The 13,815-nt window shown below is 47.9% G+C and overlaps 1 protein-coding gene across 1 annotated transcript in view; it reads right to left on the minus strand.

The window, feature by feature from the left end:
* The window catches only part of LOC147702505 (guanine nucleotide-binding protein G(o) subunit alpha-like), a 1,070,398-nt gene that overhangs the window by 214,429 nt on the left and 842,154 nt on the right, over nt 1-13,815 (minus strand). The window contains exon 8 of the mRNA XM_086931175.1: nt 7,908-7,995. Coding sequence (XP_086787301.1) covers nt 7,908-7,995 — 88 coding nt within the window. The remainder of the gene's footprint in view (nt 1-7,907; nt 7,996-13,815) is intronic.

The raw sequence follows: 13,815 nt of genomic DNA on the forward strand, positions 1-13,815 counted from the left end.
CTCACTACTCACTACTATGCACTCACTACTCTGCACTCACTACTCTGCACTCACTACTCTGCACTCACTACTCTGCACTCACTACTCACTACTCTGCACTCACTACTCACTACTCTGCACTCACTTCTCACTACTCTGCACTCACTACTCACTACTCTGCACTCACTACTCACTACTCTGCACTCACTACTCTGTTCTCTGTACTCACTACTATGCACTCACTACTCTGCACTCTGCACTCACTACTCTGCACTTTGCACACTCACTCTGCACTCACTACTCTGCACTCACTACTCTGCACTCACTACTCTGCACTCACTACTCTGCACTCACTACTATCCAAAACAGTAATTTGCAGCATCCTCTTTTATATAGTGTAATAGAATTTTAGAATAATGACATTCACAGTGCTTCCTATTCCAGACTGGGACCTCGTAGCACTATAAATAAGTCACAATTCCTGACTGCATCAGTCAGGGTTTAATTCTGTGACTCTGGTCACACACGAAAGCATCTGCAGTGATCACATTAGGCAACTGAGGTTTCTTAAGGTTAAAAAGTACATTCCCCTTTAATTAGTTTAACTTGCATTTTGTTTCATTTGAGGTGTGCATGTTTTTATATGCAGTTACCTGAAGGCTTCATACTCACTGACCCTACGTCATGCCACTCAGTTGTACCGTCCTCACACCTTTTTTATGGCCTGTAGATGCTACGTGTAAATGAAGGCAACCTAGAAACATGACTTACAGGCTATCTTCATTAAAATGTAATTGCAGACCCATGTGTGCCTCCCTGGGAATACATACATGAACAGCCCCCCAGGTGGGCGCGCCCCAAAGTGTGAAGACCTCTGACTTACGGTCTAGCAATTCTGGTCCTTTTGACAGAGTCACAGCAGGCAGTTTCTGTTCAACCTGACTCAGCTTCCTGTAGTTTCCCTCCTATAGGCAGCATCTTCCTAATGCAGGGGGCCCTCCTAAGCAGCCAGTCAGTTCCTAACTTCAAGGAAAGCCCAGGACACCTGCTCCTTGCAGGCTGCTGAGCTACTCAGGCTTCTGGTCCTGATCCTGGTCAAGGGGAATTGGCAGTCAATAGCTCATCCCCTAGCCACTGCAGTGGGACCCCAGATTCTGAAAGAGGAACGTGGCACCCTGGGAGGGTAGTTTATGTCCCAGATTTGTTCTCCGTTGTAGACCGAGTTTGTGTATTTCACTAGCCAGAGAGCGGTTTCAGGCCGGTTTCAGGCCATCTTGACTTTCGCGTATTAGCTCCAGTCTGGTCCTGGCAGGTCTTTGTCTTGTGGTGTCAGCAGGAAGGTCGGTGGGGGTAGGAGCCTGCTGTCGGAGAGACCCAAAAGACCGCAGCGTTTGCCCACTAAACATCCACTTAACCTAGTGTGGAAACCAATTCTGGAAAAGAGCGTTCCAGGAAAGGGGCGGGGTTTACTGTACACAATAAAATAACTCAGTCTCCCATCTTGCACATCCTTCAGCCTTGTCCCAGAAGTGATGAGAAACCCTGCAATTCACAATGCTGTCTGGGGTGATCTGTAACCCTCCATCTTGGGTTACACTTAAGCGCAGGATTTCAAAATCGATTTCATGGGGCCACCTGCTTAGGCCACCGAACACCATACACAACCCCACCGTGCATGCATTGTGCTCACACGTACGTACAGGCGCGCAACATACGTATCATCCACGTGCAGCCTGAAGTGTAGTTCGACATAATGAAAAGCAGGCCTCACTGTTCCTTTAGTAATTGGACCAAAGCGGCAGCGTTAGCACCACTAGGTGGCGCCAAATGCGATGTTTTCTCCTCACCCCAGTCCACAAATTGCCTTCAATACAAATCCTCCTTGGTGGGATACCAAGAGGGCCCCCGCAAAGGGTTTGGCGCCCATCCCCCCCACAAACGCTTCTGACATGATTGCCACAGAGGTTGCTGTGGGCTGCAGAGCTGGCCTGGTGCTGCAGAGCTGGCCTGTGCTGTGCACTGGCAACAGCTCTCCACACAGCACAGCAGCGACCGCTGCGAACACTGCACGGAAACGACACGCTCGCGCCTTGGCCTGCGCAGCCTCCTGCCAATACCGTGGCGCGGTGTTGTTTGCAATAAATCACCGCCGTGCCAGGTGAGGGTTATGTCATTATTTGCAAACCTACAGAATGTAATTATGCTCGTGAGGGGAAGAAAGGTGCCGAGCGCGAGGCGGGGCCTACCGGCAGCGCCGAGGAGGCTGCACGTGCTACGTTTGTGCGTACGCTTCTACCTGATCACGAGCAAGGACGCCGGAGTGATGCCACGCTCCATTTCTTGCTGGTTTGACTTCTCGTTTTGATGAATTGCAGAGTTTTGGGTCACCCATCGAGCTCTGAAAATCGCCTCGCTTCCTTTCTGTTCTTTTGTGCAGTGTTTAGAATTCCATGCATGGAGGTATTTAAAACAAGCAGGCGAGGCAGGAGATCCCGAACTCAGTGAGCGCAGGTAGGACGGGAAGTCAGGCAAAGTCGCCTGTGACGGGGGCGGGGCTGCGTACGTAACCGGAAGAGAAGGCGGAGTGAAAGCGTCTCGCGAGTCGCGACGCCAGAAGGAGAGCGGAGTCCCTCAGAATTGATCTGGTAAGTTACAAAGGGCTGGGGGGGGGGGCTCGGTTCCCTCGTTGTGTGTGTATGCATGTGTGCGACGGCGGGGGAGGGTGCACTCATGTGTGTGTGTGTGCGCGCGCGCGTGTGTGTATGTCTGCGGAGGGGGGGTGGGTGTCTCTGTATGTATGTGCGTGGGCGCTTGTGTGTGTGTGTGTGTATGCGCATGCGTGTGTGTGTGTATGCGCATGCGTGTGTGGTGCTTGCGCTTCCCAGGAGACAGCGCCTGGCCACAGCGCGCGTTCCAGTTACAAATCGCCTGGAAGGATGCGCGCGGCCGGGACTGTCTCCTGGGAATCATAGTCGCTGACAAAAGATCTCCGGTGGAGACGCGCTTCCGCGCGTTGACGCCAAGACCTAAAAAAGCGGGGGTGGCCATTTTGTTCGCTAAGCACTTCAAGGGCTAAGTAAGGGACAAGGTGGCAGAAATAAAGGGCAGACTGCTAGCGCACACTGTTAGCATTGGTAACGTGGAATTCACAGTGGGAACCATCTACGCACCCAACACTAAGCAGGAACCATTCCTCACGGGGGCATTGTCAGAGGTCCTGGGGGCTGCATCCAAGTATAACCTGGTGGGAGGGGACCTGAATCTGGTGATGGATAATGCGTTAGACAGGTCGGGACACAGATTTGGTGACTCCGGCGCCCTTTCTAAGGAGGGGAAGCACTGGCTCGCCAGCAGGGGCTTCAGGGATGTATGTAGGGAGATACACCACACAGCACCGGGGTACACCTTTTACTCACACGATCATAGGACATATGCCAGGATAGATCACTTCCTTGAATCGGCAGATATAGCTCCTATGGTAAAGGACGTGGAGGTCACCCCAGCGGCCCTGTCCGACCACGACGCAATCCTTCTACACTTACGAGTCCCCCGCATTCACTCTGGTAAGGGTAGGTGGCGGCTCAGGGAGTCCCTGCTCACGCGCAAAAAGGTCACGCAGCAACTAACCCAGACTCTATCAGACTACCTTGGCAGGAATGACACGGGTGATGTAGCCATGCCCGCGGTATGGGGGGCGCTCAAGACAGTGGTCAGGGGGGAGTTGATGGCGATTTCGGCCGCTGATAACAGGATAAGGAAAGAACGGCGCCAGGAATTGACCGCACAGGTACTGGAACTCGAGCGGGTGCACTGTCGGACCAGGGCCCCCAGGATTTGGCGCCAACTGAAGGCTGTCAGAGCGCAACTTGCAAGTCTTGACTTGGACAGGGTAGAATATGCGACTCTACGCCTCAAGCATACTTATTATGTGGGGGGGGACAGGACTGGTCGTCTGCTGGCCAGCAAACTTAAAGCACAAACAGTCAAGGCCAAGGTGCAAGTCATACGCGAAGACGACGGGCACGAGCACTACGAAGACAAGCACATAGCAGAGGCTTTCAGGGCATTTTATGCCAAGCTGTACGAGGCCGAACCGGCCGCGGAGGAAGGGGTCGGGTCAGAGTACTTGCATGAGGCCAACGTGACCGCGCAGAATGGCACGAACGCCGAGGCGCTGGACGCTCCCATCCGTCTGGAGGAGGTGGTGTCTGCCATCGCGCGCCTTAAACCACTCAAAGCGCCGGGCCCGGATGGGTTCTCCGCGGGCTTTTACAAAACCTTTTGCCACCTTCTGGCCCCAGTGTTGACAAGACTCTTTAACTCATTCCGAGGCCCGGGCTCGATCCCGCAAGAGATGCTCGAGGCAGACATAATCGTCCTACCAAAACCCGGAAAGGACACTTCTAAATGCGCGGCCTATCGGCCAATATCGCTTCTGAATGTTGATCTGAAGCTCTTTACCGGAATCTTAGCCGCAAGGCTGGGGCCTTGTCTCCCGGGCATAATTGAACCAGACCAGGCGGGCTTTATACCCTCAAGTCAAAGCGTGGACAACACCAAACGCCTGTTGCACGTCATCGATAAAGCCCACTACAACGATTCGGACGCTGCCCTACTGTCGGTTAACGCTGAAAAAGCATTTGACAGAGTGGACTGGACCCACCTCGATAGGACCCTGTCGAGATTCGGGCTTGGAGAGAGGTTCAGAGCCTGGGTGGCAAGCTGTTACGCGACCCCTCGCGCAACTATTAGGGTGAACGGGACGGGCTCCAAGCCGCTGGACATCCGGCGAGGCACGAGGCAAGGCTGCCCTCTCTCGCCGATGTTGTTCGCCTTGCATATGGAGCCATTTGCCCAACGAGTGCGAGATACCCGGAACATAAAGGGCATCACCTTCGGAGGCGAGGAGCAGACCATCAGCTTGTACGCAGACGACATCCTGGTCGCTGTTGAGAACCCGGGGGCATCGATCCCAGTGTTTCTGCAGGAAATGGAGCAGTTTGGGAAGGTCTCGGGCTTTAAGATGAACATCCAGAAGTCCGTTATCCTACCACTGGGGTCCAATGCGCGTCAGCCTAATAGAGGGTCGCTTAGGATCAGAGGGCTACAAGAACGGCTGGAATTACCAAACTTAGGAATAGACCTGTCCCCCTCGACGGCCCAAACGGTGGAAAATAACTATACCAAGCTCTTTCACCGTGTCCAAGGAGATTTCTTCCGCTGGTGACATCATCCGCTGTCATGGCTAGGACGGGTGGCAGCCGTCAAGATGTCTGGGCTGCCGAGGGTGCTCTACCTGTTCCAGACCATCCCGGTTACTCCTCCACTGGGCATGCTTAAAAAGCTGCAAGACGCCATACAGCAATACGTCTGGGCCGGGAAGCGCCCTAGAATGCGGCGCGACCTCATCTCACGGTCACAAGCCGTGGGGGGGCTAGGGGTCCCTGACCTGCATCGTTACTTCCAAGCTACCCAGCTGCGCTACCTGAAGTGGTCCAGACCGACCTCAGAGAAAAGGTGGCTCTTTCAAGATAGGGCAATGGCGGGCATGCCGCTTTGGCGAGTCCCATTCCTGGCAAGACGTGACAGACCGGCATATATCAAGAAATCTCCCATCACCAGGACACTCTTACAGGTGTGGGAAGCAGTAGCAACAAATAGAGATCTCACCTCCTTCCCGTCGCCGATGACACCCCTTTTTGATAACCCGGCGTTCATCCCCGGGACGGCCCCGGGCGCCTTTTCTCAGTGGCGATCCACGGAATGTAGTTCGGCGGGACATCTGTTCGACCGGCAGGGCTTTATGACACTGGAGGCTCTCAAGGAGAGCTACGGGATTGACCAGCCACATAACTTCCAATATTTCCAATTAAGACACTGGCTCACTCATAAGGACATCGCCCCGCAGGTAGGCCGCTTCCTCACACCCTTTGAGAAGTGGCTTCTGGCCAAGTCGGACGATAAGAGGGCGATCACGGAACTCTACTAATTTCTGGCTCTGCCAGCGCGGGCAACTAAGTCAGCGGGGCAGAAAAGGTGGGAGAAAGAGCTCGGGCGGGCGCTCTCGGACAGGGAATGGCACGATATATTTTTCAGGGCCCATCACACGGCTAGGAATATGGCGAGTAGGGAGGCAGCGGTCAAAGTGGCCTGTTACCGGCACCTGACTCCGGAACGACTCCACCAGAGCAAACCTAGGCGAGATCCAAAGTGCTGGCGGGGTTGCGGTCAGACTGGGACCATGCTCCATCTGCTGTGGGAATGCCCGGAGGTGCAAGACTACTGGGAGGAGCTACTGAGGGACATAGATTTACACTTCGACACGGGAGATCCCACGCTTCCCGGCATACACGATGTTAGGCCTACCTAACAAATTTCACGAACTGACTTGCCCCAAATACCTTCGAGTTCTCAGACTGACTAATGAATTTCACAAACCTACTGATGCTCAGGGACAGACGAAGAAAAAGCGGAAAGCCCAGGTGATTCCCTAATTAGGCCTTGGCAGAACGCACCGGGGGGAGGGATGGGAGAGGGGGGGGGGGGGGGGGTGATGGGCACCACGGTTGTTGAGTTGGGAGGGGTTCCAGATGAGGGGGTGGGGAGTGGGGTCAATTGGGGTATCCTGTTACTTCAAAATGGCTTTCACTGCATACATGGACACACGGCCCGAGGCCGGCCGATCTTGGGGCTTTTCCCCGGGAGCCCTAAGTGGAGCTCACAGGAGATGATGGATTGCTTATGTCCTATCACTGTACTGTACTATGCTGTTGCCAATAAAAACAAATTTGATCAAAAAAACACAGTGGACAGAATGCAGAACAATGTCTTACATTCACCCCAGTACAAAGATCTGTGCCTAAATCCATCGTTTTTTTGCATTCCACACCACCCTAGGTCAGACAATGGCTATATGCAAATCAGCCTTGACCCTGTGCCTCATGGGAACAGTCCAGCCCGAACTACCAAGCCATGTCTTTCCTAGACCAGAATCAAGCATCCAAGGACTGGTTTCTGGCTATCAGCCTTCTCTAGCCTGGATAGATTGACTCCAGTGATGTGGAGAGCCTGGGACTCACGTCTGAGCATACCCAGCCCACTCGGGGTGAAAATTGCAAAAAACACAGTTGATGGACAGAATGCAGAACAATGTCTTACATTCACCCCAGTACAACGATCTGGGCCTAAATCCATCGTTTTTTTGCACTCCACACCACCCTAGGTCAGACAATGGCTATATGCAAATCAGCCTTGACCCTGTGCCTCATGGGAACAGTCCAGCCCGAACTACCAAGCCATGTCTTTCCTAGACCGTAATCAAGCATCCAAGAACCGGTTTCTGGCTATCAGCCTTCTTCAGCCTGGATAGCTTGACTCCAGTGATGTGGAGAGCCTGGGACTCTCGTCTGAGCATACCCAGCCCACTCGGGGTGAAAATTGCAAAAAACACAGTAACCTTTATGGCAAAGGGCATCAATGTGAAGAGTTTTAATAGGTATATGGTGATGGATCCCTGATGACCTCAGGAGTTCTGGGGCAGATTTTGAGTGCTATTCTTCACCTGTGATCCTCAGGGACCTACAGGGATCTCTCCAGGGGTCTCTTTTATGACCTCTACTTGTCACTGCTATGACCTTTAGCTATCTCTCGCTTCCACTGAGATCTCCATTACACTCACTACTGATTTCCGGGTCCCCTTAGAGTGACCTTGGCACTCTGCCTTCTTCTTAACTCTCCAGCAATCTTCTTCTGCCATCTATAGTAACCTTTTTCCCCCAAGAGAACAGCACATGGTGTCTGACCTCTGCCAGCCATCGGTCCCATTGCCTCTGGCCCCAGTTGTAACACTTTGCAAGGGACATCCAGGATACTCTACTTTGACCTTAAAGCTTTCTCTTAACTAGTCAATCCAAGTGGTTCCTCCTCACCTGTGTATTTTGGAAAGTAGAACCGAAGGTGCTTCTGCGTACGTAGAATTTTCTGCTGAAAAAGGTCCATTTTATTCAGAAACAAGACCTAGGAAGCAGTAAAGAATATAAGAGTGGAATTAGGAACAGACCATTCACATAAGACCATTGTGCTCGGACATTATGTTTACATGGGAGCCTGAACTCTGAGAGGAATTCAGAGACCTTCATCTCTAGCACCATTTCAGTGTCATACACACACACACAGCACAATAGCTCCGATACCCTTCTCATTCCTTTCAGGGACCCTGGAGTGCTGAAGCCATTGTCTCTTCTCCCTTGAGGCCCCAGAACTCTAAGCACCATCCGAACTCATTGCACAACACAGTAGAGCCCATACACAACCCCCCTCCTTTGCTGCAGCTCTTCAGCTAACAGCATCTACCTGATTGCTTGCTCATGACCCTGCAGCTCTGACCCACTCCCCAAACCACATAGGGGTCCTGGACACTATTCTCCTTGCTCTCATACAGACCATGACCTAATAGCATCCACTTCACCGCTTACACCTGCCCCGCAGCTCTGAAACCACTGTGAACTCTTGCACAAGGCTCACCAGCCTGGGCATCAGTCACCTTCCCAACATGGATCCTGAAGCACGGAGCATCAGTTTAAGTTATCTATGGAGATCTGACTATGACACCAGGTCACTTCAATCACAAGTTCCATGAGCTTTGTCAAACCCTACCTCTTCACACGGAGGCATGGATGAAAACGAGTTACTTACCTGTAACTTCAGTTATCCAGTATTGGTATCTTTCATAGATTCAATGCTTAGAATCATCCCCGCCGACGAGGTGGGAGTCTCGTGGTACAATAAAACATATATATTACAGTCATAATAACATTATACTATAGGCTACTGTAAATAGCAAAGTCACTGCAACTATCTTAGTTCTTTTACCAAAAGAACCAAACTTGGAACCCAGCCAATCAGGTAGCAGCACCCTCTTAGAACTTTCCCCACAGAGAGGCAAACCCTCAGATGTTCGTAACACAAGTGACAGTAAGTATGCCATAATGATAAGGTAAATCTCCCTGGGGAGGAGGGTGGGTTGCATGTGAATCTATGAAAGATACAAATACTGGATAACTGAAGTTACAGGTAAGTAACTCGTTTTCTTATCCAGTATTGGGGTATCTTTCATAGTTTCACATGCTTAGAATCAGAATAGCTAGTAAATACTCAGATGCATAGTGGATGGTAGGTACCATAAGAAAACCTAAAAGATACCATGTCAAACCAATGCAATAGTATATCCACAGTTTGATTCTAATAAAGAGCAAATCATAAACATATGCAATAAATAATTATATGCAATAAAGACCCTGACAATAGGAGAACTAATATACTCTTATCATATAGGCTTACCTTATCTAAAAAGGTTTCGTAATACTGCTTGACCAACTGCAGACGCAGCTTCTGTTGCCAGATCCAGGCAATAATGCAGAGTAAACGTGTGCACACTTTTCCAGGTTGCAGCACGGCAAATCTTTTCCAATTACACATCAGTGAATAGTGCAGTAGATTAGGATACTGATACTGCCCAGATAGAGTGAGCTTTAGGCTTGTTTGATAACGGATGTCCGGCTTTGCAATGGCAGAATTGAATAGTGGATGCAATCCACCTTGAGATAGTAGCCTTCGTTACTGCTGATCCTGGCTTATGACCACCATAAGAAACAAATAACTGGTCTGATTTTCTGATGGACACAGTCCGAGAAATGTAGAACTTCATGCATCTTTTGACATCCAAGGTTTGCAAAGATTATTCAGCCGAGGAAGACGGATTGGGAAAGGAAGATCGCAGTATCACAGGTTCGTTGAGATGGAATGAAGTAGGAACCTTAGGTATGAACGTGGGATTAGTTCTTAAAAGGACATAGTCATTGGTAAACTTTAAATACGGTAGTCTTTTAGTGAATGCATGTATTTCACTTACTCTTCGAGAAGAGGGGAGTGTCAATAGGAGAGCTGTCTTCCATGAGAGATATTTTAAGTCTGCTTTATGAATGGGTTCAAATGGATGCTTTATTAGTTGCTGCAGTACTAGATTCAGTCTCCATTCCGGAGGAGGAGCCTTAGTAGGTGGAAAAGTAAGTTCTGAAAAGCCCTTTCAGGAACTGTTTAATGAGATGATTGGAACAAAGGAATGCCCCTCCTGAGGATCATCTGTATGTGGAAATTGCGGCTAGATGCAATTTAACACAAACATGAGACCAGATTTAGACAATGACAATAAATAAGGTAGAACCTGATCAGGAGAACATTTCAGCGGATGTAAATTACTGTTGCTGCACTAGCAACAACATCTCTTCCATTTTAAGGCATAGGTCCTCAACGTAGAAGGAGCTCTTGCTCTATCCAGAATGTCTTTGCAGTCTTGAGGTAAATCTATCCGCTTGAACTCCGAAAATCCAGAAACCATGCATGGGGCTGCAGTTGGGCTGGATGAGGATGAAGAATCTGGCCTTCGCTCATTGACAACAGGTTCGGTATTGTTGGAAAGTGGAATGGCTTGCACTTTGAGAGAAGGAGAAGTTCTGTGAACCAGTGCTGAAGTGGCCATCTCGGCGCAATCAGAATCTTGCAGCATGGTTCTATTTTGATCTTGCATAGAAGTCTTGGGATCAGCGGAAAAGGAGGGAACGCGTAAGCTAAAATCCCCATCCATCTCATCATGAAAGCGTTTCCCCAAGAGCCCTTCTCTGATTTCCAACTTGCAAAGAAAAGGCACTTCCAATTGTTCCTGGAGGCAAAGAGATCCAGATTTGGCTTGCCCCACTTCCGAAAGACACTCTCCAGAATCATTATATTCAGCTCCCATTCGTGGCAGGATTTCGGCGTCCTGCTTAGAATGTTTTGTTAAGTTCATTAATATTGCAGAAAAGAAATTAAAAAAATAGATGGTTTAAGCAAATGAATTCCGTGGTAAATTAATTTAGAAAAAAACTGATTTGGCTATAAGGTTCTTAAAAAAAACTAAAAAATAAAATTATATATTGAATTTTCTTAAGGGAGACTGTTTTTTGCATGGTCGAGTATTGCCCTATTACAGTGGGTGCCATTTTAAAGCATTGTTTGTGTCTTCTTAATTCTTTTGTTAGAATTTTTAAATAATGTTCACAGAACTTGTTGAAAGATTTTACTGAATAGATTGAATTGGCAGCAAAACCTGGATATTGAATGCATATTGCACTTTACTTTTGTTTGTGATCTGTTACTAACTAATCTTTTAAGCTATAAAACTGGCGACAAGCAGAAGTTAGCTTTGTATTGTGGTCACATGTATAATATTTATAAATCAACCTTGGTAGTGATGCACATCGCACTTTATTATGGTTTGTGAATGGATAATAGAAAAAAACTTCAATTATAATATTTGCTGCTAATATATGTCACTTTAGTTAGATGCTGCTAAAATAGTATTTGCTGCTAGCATAAGGCACTTTAGTAAGCACAATGCACTTCAATTATCTCTATGTAAGGTTTTAAATATTTCGTTAAAATGCTATTCATTAACTCATAATCGGTGGATCTTTCCGAGGATGTTAAAAAGCTTTGTGTATATTTGTTTGTTTTTCTTATGTTCTTCTTGTTTGTAATGATTTTAATTAATCAACAAATAAATTACTACTACTACTACTATACTGCTACTACTACATTGTCGTCCTGCTTAGAGTGTCTGCTAAGGTGTTCTAGACTCCTGGAAGATGTTCCACCCTGATCGCTATATCGTGCAAGAGAAGCCATTCCCAAATGCTTTGAGCTTCTTGTGACAGAATGTGAGACCGGGTACCCCCTTGCTTGTTTAAAAAAGCATGCAAGTGATGTTGTCGGTTAGAACCGTAGAACCTTGAAGTCTTGCCAGAAAAGACTGTAGAGCCAGAAAGTGGCTCGAAGCTCCAGAAAGTTAATGTGCATCTCTGCGATTGCTGCAGACCATTTCCCTCTTAAGCAGAGATCCTGAAGATGTGCACCCCAACCTTCTAGGGAGGCATCTGTTGTGAGGATGTAATCTGGTACTGAAGGTTGAAAGTTGAGCACTACTCAGGCATTTTTGGAAAACCTCCACCAAGAAAGAGTTTCTTCCGTAACTGGAGTTATTTGGACTAGGTCGTCGAATGAACCCGAGATTTGGAGCCACTGATTGTTCAGCTCCTCTTGGATTGATCTCATTCTCAGCCACGTATGAGGCACTAGAAGAATCGCTGATGACAATATCCCCAGAAAAGACTTTACCATCCTCACTGAAGCAAATTTTCTTTTTAGGAGGTCTGACGCCAGAGAAACGAGGCGAGATAGTCTTTCTTTGGACAAGAATGCTTTGTCCTGGACGGTATCTAGTCTTACCCCTAGAAATTGAATTGTTTGGGAAGGATAGAGGATTGACTTTTGGACGTTCAGAGATAGTCCTAGAGAGTGAAAAACTTGCAGGCATTTTGCTGTTGCCAGAGAAGCCTGACGAAAGGACGGAGCCTTTATCAGCCAATCGCCAAATACAGGAATAATTGGATGCCCTGTAGCCTGAGATGAGCTGCTACTGGAGCTAGAAATTTGGTGAAGACTCTTGGAGCTGAGCGTAGGCCGAATGGGAGGACTTTGAATTGGAAATGTGCACCTGCCACAGTAAATCTAAGGAATTTTCGATGTTTGGGACGAATTGGGATGTGGAAATACGCATCTTGAAGATCCAACGTTATCATGAAGTCCGCATGATCTAGAAGCTGAAGTATTTCCTGGAGTGTTACCATACGGAAGAACCTTTTCTGAAGGTATTTGTTCAGCGTTCTCAGATCCAAGACTGGTCTACATTCCCCAGATTTTTTCTTTATAAGAAAAAAGCGAGAATAAAATAAATCCCTTTCCTGTTTGAAAGTGCAGCACTTTCTCTATCGCTCCCTTCAACAGCATGGTTCTCACCTACTTCCTGAGCAGAGCAAGATGCGATGGGTTTTTCTTCAGAGGTGGATGAGGAGGGGGAAATTGGTGAATTCCAGGGTGTGACCAAATTTGATTATATCCAAAACCCACTTGTCTGTGGTTATTTGTCTCCAATTTTCGAGATGCTGGGATATTCTTGGAATTTTGTATACTTAAGGCGTATCTGGTGCAGGTGCCATGAGATTGTCTCTCTGCCTTGAGGTTGTGGTCTTCTGCCGTGTTGACTTGCTTTTAAATGTTTTCGACAAAACAGCAGCACTGCCTTCATTGAGTTTCTTAAGGGGCATCCTCTGCAATTTCCATTTTGTCCTGATGATGGTCTTATAAACTTCTGCCTTAAAGACCGAAGCGTCGACCTTCAAATCATCTCCCAAGGAATTCATGTCCTTAAGAGTGACATCTTTCAACCTTTAAGACTGAGTCGCTCTTGCATTAATTTTGGAGCTGATGTTTTGTTGTGATTAGATTTACTGAATTAATTTATATATCTTTTCATGACAGCTGTTGCTTATGTTTTGATTCTTCGTATCCCCTTGAATTAACGTCTGACAAAACAAATACAGTATATATTTTCATATAAATAGGATTGTCCGTGTGCTTTTTCCGTTCACTATTTTGACTCTTTATCTATATTGATTGTTGTTGTCCTGTGGACACTTTGTTGTTTGATCATATGACAAACATCTTGAATTAGACCAAGAATAACTACAAAACTGATAAACAAATTAAATCCCTTGTAGACAACCTTCACTCTATATTGGAGTTGGAATAAGATACTCATCCCACTCGTCCACAGTTGTGGGCGAGTTTGGTATTTCACCTTCTTCAGCCACTGTGTCTCCGTCAACATCCTGAAGGAATTGTGAAGGTAGGGCTACCCGTGGTTCTGAGACAGGGGTAGCCGGAGTTGCAAGCTGCACAGTT

This window comes from Lissotriton vulgaris, chromosome 7 (genome assembly GCF_964263255.1).
Source record: "Lissotriton vulgaris chromosome 7, aLisVul1.2, whole genome shotgun sequence".
NCBI lineage: Eukaryota > Metazoa > Chordata > Amphibia > Caudata > Salamandridae > Lissotriton > Lissotriton vulgaris.